The sequence below is a fragment of the Mytilus galloprovincialis genome, chromosome 9 (genome assembly GCF_965363235.1).
Source record: "Mytilus galloprovincialis chromosome 9, xbMytGall1.hap1.1, whole genome shotgun sequence".
Classification (NCBI taxonomy): domain Eukaryota; kingdom Metazoa; phylum Mollusca; class Bivalvia; order Mytilida; family Mytilidae; genus Mytilus; species Mytilus galloprovincialis.
The window spans coordinates 24,268,356-24,292,787 of NC_134846.1; the positions used below are offsets into that span (position 1 = coordinate 24,268,356).

Consider the following 24,432-nt stretch of genomic DNA (forward strand, 5'->3'; position numbering starts at 1 on the left):
TTTAAGAATTTACGTATCATAAACAGAGCAAATTGTCCCAGAAATATAGAGAAAAAAAACCTGATAATCGTAGCATTTGTGCACGTGAATGAAGAAGTAGTATGCAATGTACTATCATGATCACCACGAAATTCAAATGAATTCAGTGAAGGCATTTTGGTGTAAAAAGGATTGAAATATTACATCGGCGAAGAGTTTTTCTTTTGTATGTGTGGAAATAAAAAAAAAAACTTTTCATAGTTTATAAGGAACAATATAAATGTACTGTTTTCGATTTAAATTGGCCAAAAACCTCTCCTTTAATTTTATACCACAAGAAAGTGATATGCATAACATTGTTGAACTATCCGCCAAAGTGACGTGAAGTATGCATGCATATTTAAAATGAAATACACAATCATACATGAAAGATAAACTGTGAAACGAAATAAATAGAAATTATTAATAAGTATGACTGAATGCATGTACTAAGAGGGGTCAACCTTTTTATCAATACATTTAAAGAATAAACACGCTTTTAAAAACTGGTCGTTTTTCTCTGTAACTATTTAGATATTTACAAATATACAATCTACGTTCGAATTTCAACCCAGAATAGCAAAACGGTTAAGTATAAAATTCATTAAGTATATCGCTGGAGTTTATAAAGTATATTTTTCTCTAAACAAAATATGGTTGGTTACATGTTCTGAATTTACTTAGAATTTCGGGATTTTTTCTCAAAATTAAATAAACTGAATTACAAAAAAAATCACATTATTCTAAGTCGAATACCTAAAATTTGCGAAAGATATAAAAAGGCAGGATTAGCAACTTGGCAAAAAGGCTGAATTAAGATTTATGTAAAAAAAAAAAACGGGAGGACCAAATAGACTAAAAATAAAAAGACAGGACAGAGAATACAACTTAGAAAAAAGAACTAACTGTTTCATCAAAGTCCACCCTCCCATCAAAATAAAATGGTAGATCTCTTAATCCAGAAACAATTGAGAGGAGACAGTTGAATTAAATATTTAGATGTGAAACCTTAAGATTTTAAAGTTTATGATATTTTTTACTAGTGCACAAAATTATAAATTCAATGAATTTTACATGCACATACATGTATCATTGAAAAGATAGAATTGCTATGGAATAATCAAGAACACAATAATGTACGTGAATACTACGATGGAGGTTATTACAACCTTGACCGGCTACGTGAATACTGATCAGTCCATTCAACTTATAGTACGCATGGTCTATTTTCGCAGGTGTGAGGGCGAAGGTTTGAATTGGCCAATGAAAACGATCGTTCCTTTACGAGTTAATCTAATAAAGTTTGTTTGACTGATTACGTCACACTACCTTTTGCTAAGCTTGGCCGCATATAAGTGTATGGTAACACCATAAGATAGTTTTTACAAACAATAATTTGTCCCAGCAGTAAGATGTCATCACAAGGACCTATATCTCATAAACTCTTAGGTGAAAACTTCAACTCTACATGTTGATGTATCGTAGAGCAGGCTCAATTTATATCTTATAAACATTTTAATTATTGTCCAAAATTTACTTGTAATGCTTGCCACCTGACATTAGCAATCATTCACTCTTTTTTTATTCTGATTGTAGGTTTTTCTTGTATATTTTTATGCTGGAATTAAGAAGTTAGATCTTGACTGGATGTTTGGGTATTCCATGACAAATTTGTCCAAGAAATGGGTATTTGACCCATTCAGGTAAATATAATCATGATTCACAATGTACAATAAAATTGGAAATTTTAAAAAATAAAAGGATAATTACAAATATTTTAGCCCCAGCAGTATGAATCATTTATAACTAGGCTAATTAACTACTGCTAGTTCAAGCTTTATTTTTATTCTAAATAATAAGAATGTTCTCATTCTGTTTAAGGTTACAAAAAAGAAGTTGAGGTATGATTGCCAATGAGACAACTCTCCTCAAGAGACCTAATGACACAGAAATTAATAGCTATAGGTCACTGTACGACCTTCAACAATGAGCAAAGAACATACTGCACAGTCAGCTATAAAAGGTCCCAAAATCACAAAAGTGAAACAATTCAAACGAGAAAACTAAACACCAAATTAGTGATCAAATTTTTTTTAACAAAAAACAATTATGTAATAATACAGCAACAAACGACAACCACTGAATTACAGGATCCCGTCTTGGGACAGACACATACATACAGAACGTGGCGAGGTTAAACATGTTAGTTGGATCCCAACCCTCCCTTAGCCTGGGACAGTGGTGAAAAATGTTTGTTTGTTGGGAATGGGTGAATTTAATATTATTTTTTTTTTCTGGTCTGGAGACTTACAACAAAGCAACTCCTAATGTATAAAGATGTTTATGTTATTTGAAGCTAGCACAGACTCAGGTAAAAGTAAACTATTGGAATTATGTTACTTAAACTTAATTTTCAGTTGTTCACTTACAAGTTCTTTTCAGTAAATCTTTTTTTTTAATTTCAGATTACTAATGACAGATGATCAGATAGATCTGTATATTGTACACCTAGGAGGATTAACATTAGACATGTTTGCAGGATTTTTGTTATTTTTTGACAAGACTAGACCATTAGCATTTTTCTTTGTTGGATCATTCCATTTCATGAACTCTCAAATGTTCAGTATAGGTATGGTATAGATAGTTCTATTTTTCCTAAAAGGCAATCAATGAAATACCAAACTAATGATTTATTAGGGACGTGATGCATTTAAAGTAGTAAAGTGAGTTCTATTCCAAAGAATGAAAGGATGATTTTTGAAAGCTTGGTATACATTTGTGTAAAAGAAGAAGGCATGTTTAAGTGCTCATTTGACCAGGAATTTGTCAAAAAATGAAAGAAATTACATTTGTCATTGTTGAAGGTCATACAGTGACTTACAGTTGTTAATTTCTGTCTAATTAGGTCTCTTGTGGAGAGTTGTGTCTCATTGGCAATCATACCTCATCATCTTTTTTATAGATGAACATATCATTAATACTATATATTTTTTTAATTCTGATCAAAATCTTTTAGAAAACATAAATGTTGGTTTTTCTGTAATGGAGTAATCTGACTGACATCTATCAAGTGACCTAATTATATTTAGAAAAATATAGACAAATAGCCAAATTAACATAGACCTCTTACTTCAAAAACAACATTTTACAGCTAATTAATAGACATCAATAAAGTTAACTCTCTTTTTATTATGCCCCACCTACGATAGTAGAGGGGCATTATGTTTTCTGGTCTGTGCGTCCGTTCGTCCGTTCGTTCGTCCGTTCGTTCGTCCGTTCGTTCGTCCGTTCGTCCGTCTGTCCCGCTTCAGGTTAAAGTTTTTGGTCGAGGTAGTTTTTGATGAAGTTGAAGTCCAATCGACTTCAAACTTGGTACACATGTTCCCTATGATATGATCTTTCTAATTTTAATGCCAAATTAGAGATTTTACCCCAATTTTACGGTTCACTGATAGAAAATGATAGTGCAAATTTCAGGTTAAAGTTTTTGGCTTCAGGTTAAAGTTTTTGGTCAAGGTAGTTTTTGATGAAGTTGAAGTCCAATCAACTTGAAACTTAGTATACATGTGCCCTATGATATGATCTTTCTAATTTAAATGCCAAATTAGAGTTTTGACCCCAATTTTACGGTTCACTGAACATAGAAAATGATAGTGCAAATTTCAGGTTAAAGTTTTTGGCTTCAGGTTAAAGTTTTTGGTCAAGGTAGTTTTTGATGAAGTTGAAGTCCAATCAACTTGAAACTTAGTATACATGTGCCCTATGATATGATCTTTCTAATTTAAATGCCAAATTAGAGTTTTGACCCCAATTTTACGGTTCACTGAACATAGAAAATGATAGTGCAAATTTCAGGTTAAAGTTTTTGGCTTCAGGTTAAAGTTTTTGGTCAAGGTAGTTTTTGATGAAGTTGAAGTCCAATCAACTTGAAACTTAGTATACATGTGCCCTATGATATGATCTTTCTAATTTAAATGCCAAATTAGAGTTTTGACCCCAATTTTACGGTTCACTGAACATAGAAAATGATAGTGCAAATTTCAGGTTAAAGTTTTTGGCTTCAGGTTAAAGTTTTTGGTCAAGGTAGTTTTTGATAAAGTAGAAGTCCAATCAACTTGAAACTTAGTATACATGTTCCCTTTGATAAGATCATTCTAATTTTAATGCCAAATTAGAGAATTTATTCCAATTTCACAGTCCTTTAAACATAGAAAATGATAGTGTGAGTGGGGCATCCGTGTACTGTGGACACATTCTTGTTAGCTCAGGGTTTCCCCTGGGTCAATTATTTTTTTCGCCACCTCTTTCGCCAAAACAATATATTTTTCGCCACTTTATTATTTTTTTCGCCAAATATATTTTTCCTTTAAAATTTTCTTTTTTTTCAGCACCCTACCCCCCCCCCCCCCCCCCCCCCCAAAAAAAATAAGAAGTGTTTTTTACAACAAAACGAAGAATATTATTACTTGGAATTGATCCCTCGTGTAAGGTGTAGTCATTACATTGAAGGGTTATAACTCTCATGCCAACCTTTTAAATATATTTCTTCATAACGACAGTTTTCTTTTCTAGACCATTGTAAATAAGTAAAACTATATGCTTGAAACAACTGTGTTACTGAAACGACTTTGAAGTATCCACTCAAATCAATGATCTATATGAAAGTTAAATGATAAAGTTTAAAATCAGAGACCTTTCTAGCTTTTGAACATTTTTCGTCATAACAATAATTTTCTTTTCAAAAGAAGGAGAGGAAGCATAAATTTTGCTTCAAACACGTGCGTCGCAAAGCGGTAAATAAATCCCTTTTGAGACATGTGACAGAAGCTATTTAACCATATCATTTTGTCATATCATACAATCAACACCTTTATTAATTAGTCCTGTGATGTCGATAGCTATAAATGCAATCAGCTGATTATTGATTTTCTGTCGAAATCTTAACGAGTTCAAGGTGAATTCCGAGTATTGTCTGATCGGTAAAGTCAGAGAAACCCTAAAAAAGTAAACAAACAAGATGGCTGAAAATAAATCGTTATATATATTTCTTTCGCCAAATTCTTTCGCCAATGACGAATTTTAATCGCCACAATTATTATTTTTTCGCAAATTGCGAAAATGGCGACCGCCAGCGGAAACCCTGTAGCTCACCTGGCCCAAAGGGCCAAGTGAGCTTTTCTCATCACTTGGCATCCGTCGTGTGTCATCGTGTCGTCGTTAACTTTTACAAAAATCTTCTCCTCTGAAACTACTGGGCCAAATTTAATCAAACTTGGCAACAATCATCATTGGGGTATCAGAGCTGTATCAAGCTTGAATGTTGTGTCCATACTTGCCCCAACTGTTCAGGATTCAACCTCTGCTGTCGTATAAAACTGCGCGCTGTGGAGCACCTGTTTTTTTTAGGGGAAGTGTTCGAAACTATTTCTCATTTGTAATGTTTTTCATCCAAATAAAGAAAAATATGTGTTTTAGTCTTGTTTTTAAGGACTGTTTTTACAAATATAGAATATTTTTGGTTAATTATTTTTTTCTCAACTTAAGCATATAAGGGGAGATAACTTAATTAACTTTTATAAAAGAATGTTTGTTACATTTACCTATTTTGTTATGCAGCTAGAAAACAAGTAACACCAATTTTTTTTTATTTCCTGAAAGCACATTTTACTAGCTATTTTCTCATATTTAGTTTTATTGTTTAGTTTTCTTTCTATCACAGGAAAAAAGTTTTCCATGTATAATCTGAACAAAATTATCATAATCTGCATGGTAGGTATAGTGTCCGGCTAGGATCGTGGTTTTTCAAGTGATTCGGTCCATTTTTTCGAGTGTAGTTCAGGCTTTTTCGAGTGATAAAACATGCGATAACTTAAGTTCAATTACCTGCAATTTCGTAATTATAATAGTTTTTTTACATTTCTTCTCATCTTATATTGAATACTACACATGTTTTGATCAACAAAGAAGCCCAATTTCCTTGTATTTAACCAAAGAATTCAGTGTTTGTTATTGTCCGGGTTTTTTCAAGAGCAACTGTGAAATCGTTCGGGTTTTTAAACAAATGGTCCGTTTTTTTTACAGAACATTTGAATAAGGAAAAAGGTATTCTTGACTTTAAAAAATGACTTTTTCTAATTTATAACTGTAATTAAGGACAATATCATATATTCCCAATTAGTCAACAAAAAATTAGTCAACAAAAACATATAACTATGTTTATCAAAATGAAGCTTTTTTCAATTTAATGCAAATTTTCTGTTCGGAGAGCGTTTTACAACTACTTTCCAGTGTTCATTTAGAAATTACTTGATCCTTAACATATTCATTTTAACTTCATTTCATGCTACTTTTGATTTTACAGTTAATAATATTTCTGTGGTGAACTCCGGAGATTAAAAAAAAGGAGTAAGAAACTTAATAGACAGCAGTGAAGAATCAGAAAAATGCTAGTGTAACAAAAGATATTCTACGAAAAGAGGCCTGCTCCCACCCCATAAATAAAAATCCATTAATAAAAATAATAAACTAAAAAAAACACACACAATTAATCCACCTCATGTTTATTGCCATTGAACACAAAATTTGGATAAAATTTCATTTATAATCAACAAATAAATGAATAGTTCATTAGCCTAAATATGATCATTTAGAAAAAATAGAAAAATACAAAATGTGTATATTATATGCGATCACCAGCTAGTTGGTCAAGTGATTCAAACGACACCAGAAACAACATTGTATTGTCTAAAAGGACGTTCTCGGGGTGTTTAGTTGCTGTATGACCAATTATTACATATGCATATTCAGACTCCTCCTCATAGTAATAGCATTTAGTCATTTTCGGTTTCCATTTCTTAAACAATAAAATAAATAGAAAAATAGTGAAAGAAATATCTCAGATGTATACTCTTTTAAAAACAAACATATATATATATATATCCTTATACAATATATGTATGTACGTCTTAATTCGAATTGTAGATATATGCTTATATTCCGGACCATATGAGTTTTTGGACCATACTCATGACCATAAGTGTATAGTTTATGGTCCAATCATACGCGTAAGGTCCGACTGTACATGTATGGTTGGACCATATCAGCATATTCTTATTAACTGACCGAGCCATATAAGTATTTAGACCATATATATATATATATATATATAGGTATACTTGAGAAACCATTCAATAAAACAATAAACTTATCTATAACAATGACGGTTACATGAAATGTATTGATTTTAAAGGCTACCCAAAACAGCACAAGTAACAAGTTGAAAACCATTGTCTTTCAATTAATTGTTTTAATCTGGGTGCATCTGCTTTCTGTCCGTCTCTAGTATTAATTATTAGAATCTTTATCATAAAGACTTTTTTGTCAGTTAGTAAAACAGTTGAACTCTTCTTTAACAGTTCATTAAGACAATTTTGGAGTTATCGACATTTTGCTGTTCAGTAATAGTTATCCCATGAGGTGTAAGATCACCCCGACTGACACACTAAGTCCGAAAGGGATAATTATTTTACATCCCAGCTTTTTAGATTGGATAAAAAAAAGTACGATATATAGTTTATATCACCAACTACTTTAATATACTTTATATATTACTATATAGTATATATATGTCCTTTATGAATCACGGACACATTGTTTGAATATGTTATTTAGTTAATATTGTTATTATTAATATGATATAATAAAATGACATTTGATATCATCTTTTAATGATGTGACAACTAAAATGGTTATACCTTATGAAGAGTTTAGTATTACAAGTAAACGTGTTGATAACTTCGACCATACGCATCCGATCGTACCATACGCGTATGGTCCAAAATCCAAATACTCATATGGTCCGGAACACTTACATTAGATTGTTGAGATCACGAATATATACTGTACATGCAATATATAAGATATGAGAAAAAGAATATATACAAGACTACAAGTTAACGATACTTGTTTATAAAATGCAAGTGTTAATACACCATGCGCCTTGAAAGTACTCAATTTGAGCCTTTATTTTATAGTTTTTAAACGTAACTACACCAACACATAACATTTTTAGCTATAAGAAATGTGTATAATCATTCGATAAACTAGAGGCTCTAAAGAGCCTGTGTCGCTCACCTTGGTCTATGTGAATATTAAACAAAGGACACAGATGGATTCATGACGAAAATGGGTTTTGGTGATGGTGATGTGTTTGTAGATCTCACTTTACTGAACATTTTGCTGCTTACAATTATCTCTATCTATAATAAACTTGGCCCAGCAGTTACAGTGTCAGTGGAAAAAGTTAGTAAAAAAACAAATTTTATGAAAATTGTTAGAAATTGACTATAAAGAGCAATAACTCCTTAGGGGGTCAATTGACCATTTTGGTCATGTTGACCTATTTTTAGGTCGTACATTGCTGTACATTATTGCTGTTTACAGTTAATCTCTATGTATAATTTATTAAATTCTTTATTGAAAAGCACTTTACACCCATATGGGCCAATGGCTTAAAACATGATACATAATATACAGTTTACATATATAAAACAATGAAAATAAACAATGTAGACACTTTGAACTATAATCCTTGTCTTTCTTTAAATCAATATATATATATATATATATATATATATATATATATATATATATATATTATATATATATAAAAGAGATTCAAATTATATGAAGGACTCCCTGCCCTCAGTCTAAGTGACTTTTTAGCTCACCTGGCCTAAAAGGCCATGTGAGCTTTTCTCATCACTTGGCGTCCGTCGTCGTCGTCGTCGTTAACAATTTTTCAAACATCTTCTCCTCTGAAACTACTGAATGGATTTGAATGAAACTTAGCATGATTGTTCCTTAGATTATCCTGCACAAAGTGTGTGCTTCGATTTTTGATCCGTCAAAAAACATGGCCGCCGTTACTTAAAATAGAACATAGGGGTCAAATGCAGTTTTTGGCTTATATCTCAAAAACGAAAGCATTTAGAGCAAATCTGACATGGGGTAAAAATGTTCATTAGGTCAAGATCTATCAGCCCTGAAATTTTCAGACGAATCAAACAAACCATTGTTGGGTTGCTGCCACTTAATTGGTAATTTTAAGGAAATTTTGCAGTTTTTGGTCATTATCTTGAATATTATTATAGATAAAGATAAACTGTAAACAGCAAAAATGATCAGCAAAGTAAGATCTACAAATAAGTTAATAAGACCAAAATTGTCAATTGACCCCTTAAGGGGTTATTGTCCTTTAATGACAATTTTTCACAATTTGTTCATCACATTTGCTAACTTTAAAAAATCTTCTCCTCTGAAACTACTGAATGGATTTGGATGAAACTTAGCATGATTGTTCCTTAGATTATCCTGCACAAAGTGTGTGCTTTGAGTTTTGATCCGTCAAAAAACATGGCCGCTGTTACTTAAAATAGAACATAGGGGTCAAATGCAGTTTTTGGCTTATATCTCAAAAACGAAAGCATTTAGAGCAAATCTGACATGGGGTAAAAATGTTCATTAGGTCAAGATCTATCAGCCCTGACATTTTCAGATGAATCAAACAAACCATTGTTGGGTTGCTGCCACTTAATTGGTAATTTTAAGGAAATTTTGCAGTTTTTGGTCATTATCTTGAATATTATTATAGATAAAGATAAACTGTAAACAGCAAAAATGATCAGCAAAGTAAGATCTACAAATAAGTTAATAAGACCAAAATTGTCAATTGACCCCTTAAGGGGTTATTGTCCTTTAATGACAATTTTTCACAATTTGTTCATCATATTTGCTAACTTTAAAAAATCTTCTCCTCTAAAACTACTAAACCAAATTCAACCAAACTTCAACTGAATGATCAGTAGGGTGTATAAAATAAAGTTTGTGCTTTATTTTTTATTTCGTCAAAAAACATGGCCGTCATGGCTAAAAATAGAACACAGGGTAAAATGCAGTTTTTGGCTTATATCTCAAAAACTCCAGCATTTAGAGCAAATAAGACAAGAAGTTAAAGTATTTATTAGGTCAAGGTCTACCTGTCCTGAAATTTTCAGCCGAAATTGGGTAACTGGTTTTTCAGGTATAATGCCCCTGAATTGATGATTTTAAAGAAATTTTGCAGTTTTTGGTTATTATCTTGAATATTATTATAGATACAGATAAACTGCTAATAGCAAAAATGTTAAGCAAAGTAAGATCTACAAATAAGTCAATTTGACAAATTGTCAATTGACCCCTTAAGGAGTTATTGCCCTTTAAAGACTTTTTTCACAATTTGTTCATCATGTTGACTTACTTTAAAAAAATCTTCTCCTTTGAAACTGCTGTATCAATTTCAGCCAAACTTAGGCTAAATGAGTTTCAGAGTATCTAGTATAAATTTTATATTTCATTTCCTTGTATGTCAGAAACATAGCTCCCATGGCTAAAATAGAACATAGAAGAAAATGATTTTTTTTTTGCTTTTGAAGAAAATAGGACGATTCAAAGAACATTTAAATAAATTGAAAAGCCAAAATAATCATTGATGAGAGATTTAACCAAAAAAATTAAGGTGAGCGATTCAGGCTCTTGAGAGCCTCTTGTTTAAAAAGGAGCCTAATTTGCAAGTGTCCTGTTTTGTTTCAGGATTGAGGATATGTTTTAATTTATCTATATCATTTAAGTTATTAGGGCCCCGCCTTTAGGCGGGTCGCCCTATAGTGATCAGTCCGTCCGTCCGTCCGTCCGAATCTAGAGAACCATTATGATTTCATACTTTATACTTTACATGTTTATTAACCACCACCAGAGGGCGTGTCATGATGTATGTACAACTTCCTAGGTCAAAGGCGGGTCGCCCTATAGTGATCAGTCTGTCCGTCCGTCCGTCCGTCCGTCCGTCCGTCCGTAACACTTTAACTTTGTGTCCGCTCCATATCTAGAGAACCATTATGATTTCATACTTTATACTTTACATGTTTATTAACCACCACCAGAGGGCGTGTCATGATGTATGTACAACTTCCTAGGTCAAAGGTCAAGGTAAAAAAACTTTGGTTTCAGTTGACAACCCTGTGTCCTGTGGTGAAGATCGTGTCCGCTCTATATCTTGAGAACCGTTATGATTTCAAAGTTTATACTTGACATGTATATGAAACAACACCAGAGGGTGTGTCATAATTTATGAACGACTGCCTAGGGCAAAGTTAAAGGTCAAAAACTTTGGTTTCAGTTGACAACCCCATGTCCTATGGTAAAGATCGTGTCCGCTCTATATCTTGAGAACCGTTATCATTTCAAAGTTTATACTTGACATGTATATAAACCAACACACCAAAGGGTGTGTCATAATTTATTTACAACTTCCTAGGTCAAAGGTCAAGGTCAAAAACTTTGATTTCAGTTGACAAACCCATGTCCTATGGTAAAGATACAATTTTTTAATGCACATTATTCACAGCGGGGCCCCACAGAGATGGCTCCCATCTCAATGATATCTAGTTATATTTATTTTCATTTAAAAATTCTGTTCTTAGTTGTTCATTTATTTTACATTTAAAAAAGAAATGAAACTCATCATCTAGTACATCACAATGTGTACATAGTCTTAAATCTCTGGGAATTTTCCTGTATCTACCAGTTTCTATTAATAAGTTGTGGTCACTTATTCGAAACTTAGAAATTAGTTGTCTATATTCAAAGTTTTGAGAAAGTAGGTATGGTTCAAAGTTATAGCTTTTCTTTATTTTTTTTAAAAGTTGGAGTTTGCTATTCTCTAGTAAATTTAATATTCTATCATTATATAAATTTTCATAGGAGTTTTCTAAATTTTGTTTGTATATTAGCCTATTATTATGCCCCACATAGGGGCATTATGTTTTCTGGTCTGTGCGTCCGTTCGTCCGTTCGTTCGTCCGTTCGTTCGTCCGTTCGTTCGTCCGTCTGTCCCGCTTCAGGTTAAAGTTTTTGGTCGAGGTAGTTTTTGATGAAGTTGAAGTCCAATCGACTTCAAACTTCGTACACATGTTCCCTATGATATGATCTTTCTAATTTTAAAGCCAAATTAAACTTTTGACCCCAATTTCACGGTCCACTGAACATAGAAAATGAAAGTGCATGTTTCAGGTTAAAGTTTTTCAGGTTAAAGTTTTTGGTCAAGGTAGTTTTTGATGAAGTTGAAGTCCAATCAACTTGAAACTTAGTACACATGTTCCTTATGATATGATCTTTCTAATTTTAAAGCCAAATTAAACTTTTGACCCCAATTTCACGGTCCACTGAACATAGAAAATGAAAGTGCATGTTTCAGGTTAAAGTTTTTGGTCAAGGTAGTTTTTGATGAAGTTGAAGTCCAATCAACTTGAAACTTAGTACACATGTTCCTTATGATATGATCTTTCTAATTTTAAAGCCAAATTAAACTTTTGACCCCAATTTCACGGTCCACTGAACATAGAAAATGAAAGTGCATGTTTCAGGTTAAAGTTTTTGGTCAAGGTAGTTTTTGATGAAGTTGAAGTCCAATCAACTTGAAACTTAGTACACATGTTCCCTATGATATTATCTTTCTAATTTTAATGCCTAATTATATTTTTTATCCAATTTCATGCTCCATTGAACATGGAAAATGATAGTGTGAGTGGGGCATCCGTGTACTTTGGACACATTCTTGTTTTTATCCTTATTTTGGTTAACAATTTCTTAATCATTTTGACTTCTGACATGATTTTCATAGGAGTACCAAGAATAAATAAATACCTGCATTATGTAAAGTTTTTGCCAAATTTAGTGTCTCTTTTAGTAAGGGGCTAGTTTCTTCCCTTAATAGTCTATCATGAAAAAGAAGAGTTTGTCTTTTTATAAAGCAATCAATAGGGTAGCTGCCTAATTCAGATCGAGCAGCTATATTACAAGAGCATTTTTTTACTCCTAAAGTTAACTTATTAAATTTATTTAGTACTTTATCAGGTGGACTTTTGTCAATGAAATTAAGAGTATCTACTTTTTTATTATTTTTATCTCCTTTAATTGAAGCTTTATAAAAGGATGAGTATGTATCCATATACCATATTTCACTGTTATAAGTTAATATTGGTCTAACGAGTGAGTTAAATAAATGGTTTGACAAATTTACAGGAGTCTGATGAATCGAAATTACAATATGTATTTATAGAATACATTACTTTCATAGATTTTTTAGCTAATTCTTGTGCTGAATGAAAAAGATTTCCATTCTGACTAATGATATTACCAAGAAATTTAAACTTTTCCATTTGCTCTAATTTGTCACCATTATAATTTAAAGAATGGTTAAGATTTTTCCTATTGTTACTTGTGCTTAAAATCATAGTTTTAGTTTTTTGACAATTTACAGTTAACTGCCATTTATCACAGTATTGAGACAAATGGTTTAAACTTGACTGAAGACCCTCTTTAGTTTCAGACATTATTAAAATATCATCAGCAAATAGGAGGCTTCCAATATTTGTCTGTTCTATTTTCAAGGGATCACAGTCATCCTGTTTAAAAATTTGAGGTAGATCATTTATGAAAATATTGAATAGGGTGGGACTTAAAGAATCCCCTTGTCTTACCCCTCTAGTTACTTCAAACCAGTTAGTGAGTTTATCATTAATCTTAATTGAAGATTTTGTGGTTGAATACATATTTTTTATTACTTGATACATTTTACTGCCAATACCCTGAGACAAAATTTTATATAATAAAGCTGTTCTCCAAATGGAGTCAAATGCTATTTAAATTGTTGATAGTTTTTCAATCATTTGTTGTTGATATTGGATTTTTTTCTTTTTACTTAATTTGCTTTACGTAAGTCAACAAAACAAATATATGATGGTTTCTTTTTTAAATTTAAATATTTATTAAAAAGTTTTAAATACAAATAGACTATCTGTAGTTCTTAATTTAGGAAGAAATCCAAATTGTTCCTGGCTAAATTTGTTTTCCATATATTTAATTATTCTGTTATTTAAAATTGAACTAAATATTTTGGCAATACCATTTATATTAAGAGATATTCCTCTGTAGTTATTTGGGTCTTTGGAATCTCCCGACTTAAATATTGGCACTAATAGAGAATATTGCCATGTTTCAGGGGAATATCCTGAATCAAGAACAAGGTTATATATATAATTTTGTGTAGCATTTAATAGTTACTGGACTACAATATTTAATCACCTCATTTACAATGGAGTCTGGTCCAGGGGATTTTTTCATTTTAAGGGATTTTGTAACTTTTTTCACTTCTGATACTGTTATTGGACTATCGGTTATTTCATTAAATCTATTTTCACTCTCTTTGTTTTTCAAAAAATGGTTTATCTCATCTTCTGCTTTGTCGCAAGGTTTGTTCCAAAGACCTTGCTTTTGGAAATGGTTTGTTAGGTTATCTGATTTCATATCAATTTCTGTGGTATTCATATTATTTCTTATTGATTTAAGTAGTTTCCAAAATTGTTGATAGTTTTTCAATCATTTGTTGTTGATATTGGATTTTTTTCTTTTTACTTAATTTGCTTTTTTAGCTCACCTGGCCCAAAGGGCCAAGTGAGCTTTTCTCATCACTTGGCGTCCGGCGTCCGTCGTCGTCTGTCGTCGTCGTCGTCGTCGTCCTGCGTTAACTTTTACAAAAATCTTCTCCTCTGAAACTACTGGGCCAAATTTAACCAAACTTGGCCACATTCATCATTGGGGTATCTAGTTTAAAAAATGTGTCCGGTGACCCGGCCAATCAACCAAGATGGCCGCCATGGCTAAAAATAGAACATAGGGGTAAAATGCAGTTTTTGGCTTATAACTCAAAAACCAAAGCATTTAGAGCAAATCTGACATGGGGTAATATTGTTCAACAGGTCAAGATCTATCTGCCCTGAAATTTTCAGTTGAATCGGACATTTCGTTGTTGGGTTGCTGCCCCTGAAATGGTAATTTTAAGGAAATTTTGCTGTTTTTGGTTATTATCTTGAATATTATTATAGATAGAGATAAACTGTAAACAGCAATAATGTTCAGCAAAGTAAGATCTACAAATAAGTCAACATGATCAAAATGGTCAGTTGACCACTTTAGGAGTTATTGCCCTTTATAGTCAATTTTTAACCATTTTTCGTAAATCTTAGTCATCTTTTAGAAAAATCTTCTCCTCTGAAACTACTGGGCCAAATTAAACCAAACATGGCCACAATCATCATTGGGGTATCTAGTTTTAAAAATGTGTCTGGTGACCCGGTCAACCAACCAAAATGGCCGCCATGGCTAAAAATAGAACATGGGGGTAAAATGCAGTTTTTCGCTTATAACTCAAAAACCAAAGCATTTAGAGCAAATCTGACATGGAATAAAATTGTTCATCCGGTCAAAATCTATCTGCCCTGAAATTTTCAGATGAATCGGACAACCTGTTGTTGGGTTGCTGCCCCTGAATTGGTAATTTTAAGGAAATTTTACTGTTTTTGGTTATTATCTTGAATATTATTATAGATAGAGATAAACTGTAAACAGCAATAATGTTCAGCAAAGTAAGATTTACAAAAAAGTCAACATGACCAAAATGGTCAGTTGACCAATTTAGGAGTTATTGCTCTTTATAGTCAATTTTTAACCATTTTTCGTAAATCTTAGTAATCTTTTACAAAAATCTTCTCCTCTGAAACTACTGGGCCAAATTAATCCAGACTTGGCCACAATCATCATTGGGGTTTCTAGTTTAAAAAATGTGTCCGGTGACCCGGCCAACTAACCAAAATGGCCGCCATGGCTAAAAATAGAACATGGGGGTAAAATGCAGTTTTTCGCTTATAACTCAAAAACCAAAGCATTTAGAGCAAATCTAACAGGGGTAATATTGTTCATCATGTCAAGATCTATCTGCCCTGAAATTTTCAGATGAATCGGACATTTCGTTGTTGGGTTGCTGCCCCTGAAATGGTAATTTTAAGGAAATTTTGATGTTTTTGGTTATTATCTTGAATATTATTATAGATAGAGATAAACTGTAAACAGCAATAATGTACAGCAAAGTAAGACCTAAAAAGAAGTCAACATGACCAAAATGGTCAATTGACCCCTAAGGAGTTATTGCCCTTTATATAGTCATTTTTTTTTAACAATTTTCACAAAATTTGTAAAATTTTACTAACATTTTCCACTGCAACTACTGGGTCAAGTTCATTATAGATAGAGATAATTGTAAGCAGCAAGAATGTTCAGTAAAGTAATATCTACAAACACATCACCATCACCAAACCACAATTTTGTCTTGAATCCATCTGTGTCCTTTGTTTAGTATTCACATAGACCAAGGTGAGCGACACAGGCTCTTTAGAGCCTCTAGTTTAAATATTTTGCAGTTTCAAAAAATTGCTGTTTCAAATTTCTATCAAATGGTTTATGTTTTAGTTTTTTACCTAAATTATTGATCTTACTTTTTGAATCTTTTAATTCATTGTCTGACCAAGGGTTCCTTTTTTTTTTTTAGTTTTCTTTTGCTTTATTGAAACTTTTATTATACATGTTTTAGAGGCTACATTATCTAGAATTTCTGTTAATGATTTTGAAGCTTCATTTATGCCTTTTTCATTTTTTACAAAGTGGGTGATTTCAAAATTTAAAATTTTATTTTTCACTTCGTCAGAGTTTAATGCTTCATACATCTTACCATGTGACACATCAGTCCATCTGTATGTTGTGAATTTTTTCATATTATTATTATTAAAGTCCTTTTTATTTATATATTGTTTTATATCACATTTTATATATTCAAGATAATAACCAAAAACGGCAAAATTTCCTTATAATTACCATTTCAGGGACATCAACCTAACAATGAGGTGTCCAAATCATCTAAAAAAAGATAGATCTTGACCTGATTAACAATTTGACCCCATGTCAGATTTGCTCTAAATGCTTTGGTTTTTGAGATATAAGCCAAAAACTGCATTTGACCATCATAAAACTTTTCCCTCTTGCTTGATAGAGGTTGCATTCACATATAAAATGAACATCATCTTCAATTTTGTTATCAATACAAAGTTTACATATTCTTTGATCCAAAGGTGTATTATTATATCTGCCTTTTTCAATGTGTAAATTGTGGTTAGAAATTCTTAAATTACATAATTGTCTAATATATTGTTTTGAGATATTTAACTTTGTATAAGTCTCAGGTTTATATTCATTTTTTAACTTGTAATATGTGCGTAGTTTGTTTTGCTTTTCACCTGACAAACATGAATGAATTAATTTCCATATCTTTCTTGTAATATCTTTTTCACTGCAGATATGAGTTTTCCTTCTGACATAGTTACTTTATTATTCCAAACATGGTCAAAACGAATGAATTTTAGAAACTGAAAAATGTGTTTATTGAAGGTACATGGAAAGGTACAATCAACATCTTCGGTTGACTTATATGCTAATTTTGAAAATTCAAAAGAGGGTCTTTATACAATTTTTATATAGCCAGTATTTAAGAGACTGCAAAATAACAAATATAGAGATTGGATAACAACCAAGTTCTGCCATACTGGCAATATTTAAAGCATATTTAGTGGCACCAAGTACATATTTACAATATCAAATGTAAACCTTTTCATGTGCAAAATTTAAAAAAGTTTTTTCTAAATCATCATTTGAACCTTGTGTTAATCTTTTGGTCCAAGGACACAGTTATCGTCCTTTGGTTTTCGTTGTCTACGAATATAGTCCCTAGTGTAAACAGTGTATAACTTGCATGTTTTATTTGATACACTTTCACAATTTATTTCTTGATATTAAATGCATGAAATATTAAGTAGGGGAATGTAATTACATGTTAAAAAAATTTGAGTGCTGAATCTTAATGTTAAGTAGTGATTTGGTCCAGTTCAAAAAGGTCAAATTTTATCACGTCTGAAGCTGTCAAACTGAATTTTACACCCCCTTAACACAGAATTGTCAATATTTTGAGTTAGAGCTGGTAGAAGTTTCTATAATTTTGATATTATTTGTCTCACTGGTAGTACACTACACTGTAAAGATCTTTTTGAGAAAGAGCAGGTGCGATTTTTTTAATTTGAATTTATTGTCTAAAAGAAATTCACTACGAAATAACTGTGTTCTCTGGCCTTTTGTCCAGGTTAAGAATGTACAGACCCCACAATTCACTTCCATAGAGAAGGACTGGTTTAACACAGGAGTCAAAAAGTTTTAAAAGCTAAGGTGTATTATTATGTGTACAATGAAAATGATTATCAATTGTCCTAATGAATGGAGCCAGAAATGCATTCTTTCACGAGATGTAATAAATATTGTGCAATATGCAGCATAATGCAAGGTCTATTTTTTTGAATGGTGTAAGCATTTTATTATAACCTTTTATATCAAACTCAAGCTTTTATATCACGTCTTTTTAGAAAAGAAGTCTGTTTATTTACATTTTTGATCATATTCACTTGGAAAAAAGTGGTCACACTCGAAAAAGCCCGATCAAATCACTTGAAAAAAAAGATATTATTTAACAAAAAATAGATAGATGTAATGAAGTTCACAACAACAACAGCATTACATACACATGTAGTTATATACTCTATTTTTCTAATGAGAATGGTTATGAAGACTTGTTTAATTTAATGACAAGTTGAAGAACAGACCCCAGGTAGAGTTTTCTAGTTTCAATGTATATAATTCTTTTACAGGCATGTTTTCCTATACCATGTTAGCGACCATGTTGATATATTGTTATGCTGATTGGCCAAGGTTGCTGTTCCGTAAATGTCCTCAGTGGATAAAGATTGTTTTACCTTCAGACGATGCAATACAGACAAGTAGTTATTGTATCTATAGTAAAGAAGATATCAAACCAGAAAATAGAAAAAAGGTAAAAATAAAATCTTTCAACTGATAAATGAAATCTAAAAAGTTTTTCAATAATTTTATTGATATGAAAATTTCAACAAGATGAATATACATTTAATTTATACTTTTTTTGTCATGTATATTTCTCACTTATTATATACGTTAATAGGATATATTTGGTATATACGTATGGCTTCCTTACAAATTCAACATGGCCTTCAGACAGGATTAACTTGACCTTGACTTCACTTCTTGGATCAATGATCAAGGCTAAGTATTCGAGGTCAAGTCTGTATCTTAAAAACTGAAAGCAATATATGAAAGGCCGATCATGTCAAAAACCTGATAAAGTAAAGCGTTAACATTTAACGCGATAAAATCACATTGAACGCGATAAATACAGTTTTAACGTGTTTAAATAATTTTTAACGCGTTATTTAATTGTTTAACGCGTTAAGCACAAAACTACAAAAAATTACCGAAAATACTTTCTTCTTTCGCCATTACAACGTTTTAAGGCGTCAGATTTTACTCCAAACTTACCAAATGAAATGGCCACATGTGTCATAACTTTGTCAATTAACGCGATAAAGTTTATTGATTTTCAGCACATTTTTCTTATCATCGTCATTAATAACTTATCATATTTAAATAAGAATTAACGCGTAAAATGAAAGTTTAACGCGTTTAATGAAGGTTTAACGTGATAAAAGAAAGTGTAACGCGTTAAAAGAAGGTTACCGCGTAAAAAGATAGGAAAAATACAACTTTAACGCGTGACAATCATTTTTAACGCGTTAAATGTATCTTTTACGCGTTAAATGTATCTTTTACGCGTTTTATGCAACTTTAACGCGTTAAATGCATTTTTGACGCGTTAAATGCAACTTTTACGCGTTAAATGCAACTTTAACGCGTTAAATGCAACTTAAATGCGTTAAATGCAACTTTTACGCGTTAAATGCCACTTTTACGCGTGAAATGCAACTTTAACACGTTAAAAGCATCTTTAACTCGTTAAAAGCATCTTTCACGCGTTAAATGCAACTTAAACGCGTTAAAAGCATCTTGAACGCGATAAAAACATCTTGAACGTGTTAAATGCAACTTTAACGCGTTAAATGCATTGTTAACGCATTAAATGCATCTTGAACGCGTTGAAAGCATCTTTAACGCATTTAAAGCATCTTTAACAACTTTAACTCGTTAAAAGCTTCTGTAACGTGTTTAAGCAACATTTAATTTTATTTAAGATTACTTTTCATATGTATATATATATATATATATATATGGACTGATCATGTTAATTAAAAGTCCATCTAGATTTACATTTGTCAACCTGTCTCTACGCTTTGTCTTAAATAAATTTTGTTTATATGTCAGGTTTTTCAGATACTTTACTTTTTTGCATCCTTTGATGATCTAACATAAGGGTTTACCTTAAACTTTGGTAGTTTGACGTATACTTACATAAGCCTCTACAAGTGAAGTTTTTTTTCTGTAGATGGTGTAAACATGACATATCTTTACTATATCTTTACTATATCTATCAACCATACCTCAGTTAAACATTACAATCGGATATTGTTACACTGCTGTTAGTCAGATAACCGAGGCATTTTTTGTTTTTCATTCAAGCGTCATTAATGAGTCTTTTGTAGACGAAACGCTCGTCTGGGGCAAATACAAAATTTTAATCCTGGTATCTTTTATGAATTTATCAGCTAGCAGTCATGTGTGAATTGAGAACATGTTCAAAACAAGAGGCAATTAATAGCATGCATCGAGCATCTAGTAAACCATGCCCTATAATAAAATGAATCTGTGCCAAAAGTAAGAGGATGACTATTTGATATCCTTTGGGGAAGGGGGATGTTGTTCTTTTGTTATTCTTTATTTTTACTACTTACTAAGTCAGGTTTTTTCTTTTTCCGCGCAATCATTCATTTTCGGCATTTTTTACCTCTAAATACTGCGTTGTTCTGTAATATGGCATGTACAGAGAGCAGATTATTTATCCCCTCCCCCTAAAATGAGCGCTATTATTAGTGCCCTACCTGTAAAGCTGAAATAATCTTTCTCTCTGTCCGTCCGTTTCTCTGCCCGTTATCAGTCCTAAATTTTGTTCAAGGTTATGATTGTCTTTCTGATATTGTTTTACTGTAACCCCTTTGTTTTATTTTGTATTTACATTGAGTCATAGATCAAACTTATTCGTGAAGTGATATGTCATTTGATTGAGTTAAGCGATTTCAGTTGATATTTTAAAGTGTGTCTTTCCACGTTGTGATATAACACTATTGTTTCAAGTTGGATTAAGGTTGGTGCCTATTAAAACGTTTAAACCCGCTGCATTTGTTAGCACCTGTCTTAAGTCAGGTACCTGGTACAATGGTTGTCGTTTGTTGATGTGCTTCATAAGTGTTTCTCATTTTTTTATATAGATTAGACGTTGGCTTTTCTGTTTTACACTAATCTTTTTTTTTGGAACCCTTTATACCTTGCTGATCAGTGTGAGCCAAGGTTACACGTTGAAGGCTGTAATTCATTCCCGAGTGTGCTAAAATGTTATTGTCTTCATTGGTGTCATCTTCATGTGTTTGTGGGGGTATGTTTTCATTTGCAGCACTTTTATAGTAAATCGCGTATAGCGATGCATTCAGAGTCCATGTTGTTCAAGATACCTGTTACAAATAGGACATTAGAACTTGTATGGTTTTCAGTTAACAAACAGTGTTTGCTATTTTGAAATCTAGTTAGTTAAAGAGAATGGTTCAATCGTGAGAGGAAGACGCCATGTAATATCTTCATTATTCTCCTCGTCTGTAATGTCCAGGACACCATGATACTCAAAAAAATGCGAACAGATCATAGTATTTTGTTAGTAACATTATTCCATAACTCCATCCAACGATGTTTTATCGCGTTAAACGATGTTTTATCGCGTTAAATGATGTTTTAACGCGTTAAAGTAATGTATCGTAACAACGTAATTGTGTTGAATTTAGCGCGTAAATGTGATTCATTATGACACATGTGGCCAGTGCGACGAGTATTTTATCGCGATAAACGTCTTTTTTCACCTACGGGTTAAATCCCAAACTTGATAACTGCTAAGTTTAACACGTTAAATATATTGATTTTTTTACGCGTTAAAATCTTGTTTTATCGCGTTAAACCTGTATTTATCGCATTAAATGTTAATGCGTTACTTTATCGGGTTTTTGACATGATCAGCCTTTCATAGCAATAGGTCAGCTATATTCGGTGTACAGCATGATTTTAAGCTATATATGACTGGCAGGTTAATCTGGCCTTGATGAAGGTATGGGTTTAAGACCGTACTGTGACCTATAGTTGCTAATTTATAAAGTTTATATTCAAGTCATATAGTTCACGCTATATAGCAGACATAATGTAAAAAATCTTTGTTGTTGATGCATGCACTAATATGTTTTCCAGTCCCACTAATAATGATGTCATAAAAAGAACAAAAACAAATATATGTATTTCCTATCTAGTCATTGTCAAAGCTTACATATCATATTTATATTGGCCATTTAGTCCTAATTTGAAAATTTCAGCTAAAATCAAGGCTATATAGGGACCAATGATAATACTCCCTTATGTAATTTTGGGATTAACATTTTTTGTCTTGAAAATATTAATGTCATCTGACCAAATGTTTTCCTCAATGCAAAATAAAAAGTGGTTTTATATTTCAAGTAAATTGTTATTATCATTCCTTTTGCTTAACTAACCTGTGAAAATGACTTGGCAGATGCATAGATAAATTATAAGTGATAAGATTTTTTAACAACTTGAAATGGCCATTATTTCAGTACTCACATTTTGTCAGCATGGTTCTGTATGTCAACACCATTAGTAAATATTAAAGAACAATATCATGTACAGGTTTTGAATATCAATTATATAATGCAGTTGGGAAAACTCATTTTGAAGTTTTCACAAGGTAAGTTAGACATTTAATTTGACAAGTTATGATTTATTCCTTGAATGCCTACATCCTTTGATCTACCAATAATTTAACTGTAAAATTATGTGTGCATCCAAGCTTTATATAGATTTTTGAAATTTATTACAGAAAACAAATGAGTCAAAGTCTAAAGACCCCCCATCAAATAAACCTCCTCCTACAGCTCCAGGTTTCACCCATCAGATATGGACATTCATTGTTTTAACTTACATAGCAACTCAGCTTGTCCTGCCATTCTCACATGGACTTACTAAGGTGAGTAACATATGACATAAAATCTAACAATCACTGTGCCATGTTATATAGCTATTCAGCAAATCTTATTATACTGATATGGTTTTCGAAGGTTAGAAATTTTAAAAATAAATCATAGCAAGTCAGTTCTCTTTGCCTATCTCTCAATTTCTTTACAAAGTTTAAAACACATGACAAATATAAATCATCCTTACTGACATAGGTATTCAGTTGTTTTGATTATGCTTACTAGGAAAAACATACCAAAAAAAAAAAAACATGATCTAGTTAACCAAAACATCCCTTTTAGCTCTACTTAAATCATTCGATCATTTTTGTTTTGAAGTCAGCATGTCTTGAATTAATTGATAAATGTTAAACTGAAATTCATTCCGTTTTTTTTACTTGCATAGATGTTACTTTGAGATGAAGAACAGCAATGTATCACTCTTCCTTGGCTTCTGGTTGAATAAAATGCATGAAGAGATTTCAATCCATGGTTTTAATACATTAAACCCTTTTTTAGAACAATTTAACATGTTTTTACATGACTATTAAAGAGACATTTTTGCTATGTAATAATTCTAAGTTGTTTGATTTGTTATTTATTTAGGGTTACAACAATTGGACAAACGGCTTGTATGGGTATTCTTGGGATATGATGGTTCATAGATGGAGCACACAACACATAAGAATCACATATGTTGATAAAAAGACAGGAGATGTTGGTTATTTGGCTCCTGATGTAAGTTACATTACTTTGGATTGACTGTGCATTTGTAAAACTTGTTTATAGAAAGACTTGACATGATTAGCTCTGATAAGTAACTATAGTAGTCTTCTCCAATTTGTACAATCCCAGACATGACATGTATATAACTGAGGCTTATTGCCTGATGTTATTTAAAAATCTCACCGATACTAGTAAAGATATTCATTATAATTATATCTTAGTAGATCTATCAGGAAAATTTCCTGCATGTCTAAATTTCGTTATTTCCTCTGTAGAAAATTTACTGTTGAACCTATCCTATACAAATTTATCCCTGCAAAGACAGTAGACTTTTGATATACATGTACTAATACAAGGAAGAGTTATCTTCCTTAGTATAAACCAAACTAAATAGCTATGTAACATTGCACAAGGTCATATTTCTCTCTGACTGTTTATGACGTCTTTACACTAAATCCATTGGATGTTGGATGTGTATGGATTGATAGTTGAGTCTTAGATGCATGATTCTTTTATTAGTTGTTAGTGGCTTTGAACTAGCTGTCAGATAACTGCGAGTACTCTCAGATCTGTTCCTACTGTCTTATTGTTGGCAGGATGTATAAGAACCCTA

General features: G+C 31.9%; 1 protein-coding gene and 1 long non-coding RNA gene across 5 annotated transcripts in view; both read left to right on the forward strand.

Annotated features, from left to right (window-relative positions):
- LOC143044680 (uncharacterized) overlaps positions 1 to 24,432 on the forward strand; it is a 154,618-nt gene that overhangs the window by 93,283 nt on the left and 36,903 nt on the right. The window lies entirely within an intron of this gene.
- LOC143044679 (vitamin K-dependent gamma-carboxylase-like) overlaps positions 1 to 24,432 on the forward strand; it is a 71,352-nt gene that overhangs the window by 11,981 nt on the left and 34,939 nt on the right. For all 4 annotated transcript variants that reach the window (XM_076216743.1, XM_076216744.1, XM_076216745.1 and 1 more), the window contains 5 exons: positions 1,615 to 1,721; positions 2,484 to 2,647; positions 18,696 to 18,877; positions 22,961 to 23,107; positions 23,700 to 23,831. In XM_076216743.1, the coding sequence (XP_076072858.1) occupies positions 1,615 to 1,721; positions 2,484 to 2,647; positions 18,696 to 18,877; positions 22,961 to 23,107; positions 23,700 to 23,831 (732 nt within the window). The remainder of the gene's footprint in view (positions 1 to 1,614; positions 1,722 to 2,483; positions 2,648 to 18,695; positions 18,878 to 22,960; positions 23,108 to 23,699; positions 23,832 to 24,432) is intronic.